Below are 1,915 nucleotides of genomic sequence, written 5' to 3'. Positions count from 1 at the left end.
GAGATAATTTAGCCATTTAAATCAGCTGTGTTGGTTCAAGGACACATGTAAAACCTGCAGGGACACCAGCCCTCGGTGCCCACCCCTGTCATAGGGGGTCATATGATTGTCGGGTTTTTCTCTGTATCTATTATTATAGGATATACTGTACAATATAAAGCGCCTTGAGGCGACTTTTGTTGTGATTTGGCGCTATATAAATAAAACTGAATTGAATTGAATTAAGAGCAGGTTTACTGGAAAGTCGATGGGCGTTTCTCAATATGCGTACTTGTGCGTACTTGCGTTCTCGTGTACTCGTGATACGTCATCAGTCGGAGACCAAGTACTGTTCCAATTCGAAGTACGCATCAAGCCGAGAACGCGAAAAAGTCCCGGATGTGTTCTCGCTCCGACCGTTTTATCGAGCATGCATCGGTGTGGACTTGGTACAGCTAAATATCCCAGAATGCATTTCGCCCAAAACTCAACAGCGGACTCCCGGCACATCGTTTTCAACCCCCCCCCCCGCTCGCGGACTTCTCACTACTCAGGTTAAAGAAACCCCAGCAGCTGTCTATAGTATTGAGTGTCCACTAAAATAGAAATAAAAGCGTTCTAACATCTCACCTGCTTGTTTTTATTAAGGTATGTACACGTATGTACATGTACACTATTTTTATTAATAGAGGTTTCACTACTGAGGTTAAAAATGATATATAAGTCACTTAGATCACTTCTAAATGTTAATGTTTGGTTTATTTCAGTGTTTTATTTGTTCCTGAGTAAACCGGTTTGGCTGTGATTAAAGTTAAGCTTCATAACATGTTACTCACAGTTAAATTAGGAGGGGACGGCAGTAAAAACTCCGGACCTGTGACATCATCACGTACGCAGGTGTTCCAATTGTACATATCGCCGAGTCCGTGCTCGCGTTCTCAGCGGGTACGTACTCCCGTGCGTTCTCGGCGAGTACGTACTCACCGAGAACGCGAGTACGTGCTCGCGTACTTGAGAACTGAGAAACGGCCTATGTCCTCATAACAGGGTCTCTTCCACCTGAAGTGATGAACTGACAGGAAGTGATGTCACTTTAAAGTTTTTATTGTTTTTATCATACACGTCCTTGTTTATACAGGAATTCACATATTAACAGGTCATGTGATCAATGAGGCGCTCAGCTGACGGCCATTAAAAAATACCCCAAAAAACAAACGCTGAAGACCTGACCGGGCCATGTTTTAAATAAAATTTCTCAGCATTCAAAAGTAAAACACAGGAAGTGACATCACACAGCACGCCACCAATCAGCTCTAAGCAAAATGTTAAACTAAAGTAAAAAGCGATCGATTGCTGATATGTGCTCTGATATGTCTTCACTGATTAGTCCTAAGCTGAAGCTCCACCCCTACCAGACACTATACTGATCGATATGCCGTCCATCCATCAATCTGCTACCATGGAGACGGCTGCTTTATGCTCTTAGCCAATCAGAAATGAGGATAGTGATGTGTTTGAAGTCAGGAGGCAGGACGTCACTGGACTGAATTCGAGCTTCCTGTTCCTGTCCCACACTGATTGGTGGGGAGACATGTGGAGGGTCAAAGGTGAAAAATCCCTGAAAGCAACTCAGCATCAAGCAGGCAGCTTATTGGTTCAAGGATGTGGTTTTATATAGAAAGGGGCGGGACACAATTGAGAGCCAATCAGTGTCTCTCTAAGGGCAGGGGCAGCGCAGAGTCAAACATCACAGGTGCTGCCAGTCAATAGCAACCAGCGCCTGATTGGCCTCCTGGGCGTGACCTATGACCTCAGCAATGCCGTGCTGGCGCCACAGACGCTCGATCTTCCTGTAACGCTCGGCACACAGGTGGAGAGGATTCCCACGCCTGTAACAAACAAATAAACAAACAGGTAGAGGGCGTGGTTAGGGGTG

The 1,915-nt window shown here is 45.3% G+C and overlaps 1 protein-coding gene across 5 annotated transcripts in view; it reads right to left on the bottom strand.

Moving 5' to 3' along the window:
* Positions 1 to 1,062: 1,062 nt before the first annotated feature.
* Positions 1,063 to 1,915, bottom strand: part of ubr2 (ubiquitin protein ligase E3 component n-recognin 2) — a 78,940-nt gene continuing 78,087 nt past the window's right edge. For all 5 annotated transcript variants that reach the window (XM_039621913.1, XM_039621914.1, XM_039621916.1 and 2 more), the window contains one exon: positions 1,063 to 1,868. In XM_039621913.1, the coding sequence (XP_039477847.1) occupies positions 1,727 to 1,868 (142 nt within the window). In that variant the 3' untranslated portion in view covers positions 1,063 to 1,726. The remainder of the gene's footprint in view (positions 1,869 to 1,915) is intronic.

This window comes from Oreochromis aureus, linkage group 13 (genome assembly GCF_013358895.1).
Source record: "Oreochromis aureus strain Israel breed Guangdong linkage group 13, ZZ_aureus, whole genome shotgun sequence".
NCBI classification, from domain to species: domain Eukaryota; kingdom Metazoa; phylum Chordata; class Actinopteri; order Cichliformes; family Cichlidae; genus Oreochromis; species Oreochromis aureus.
Note: the sequence above shows the minus strand (reverse complement) of the source record. Positions and strands in the feature narration are given on the sequence as shown.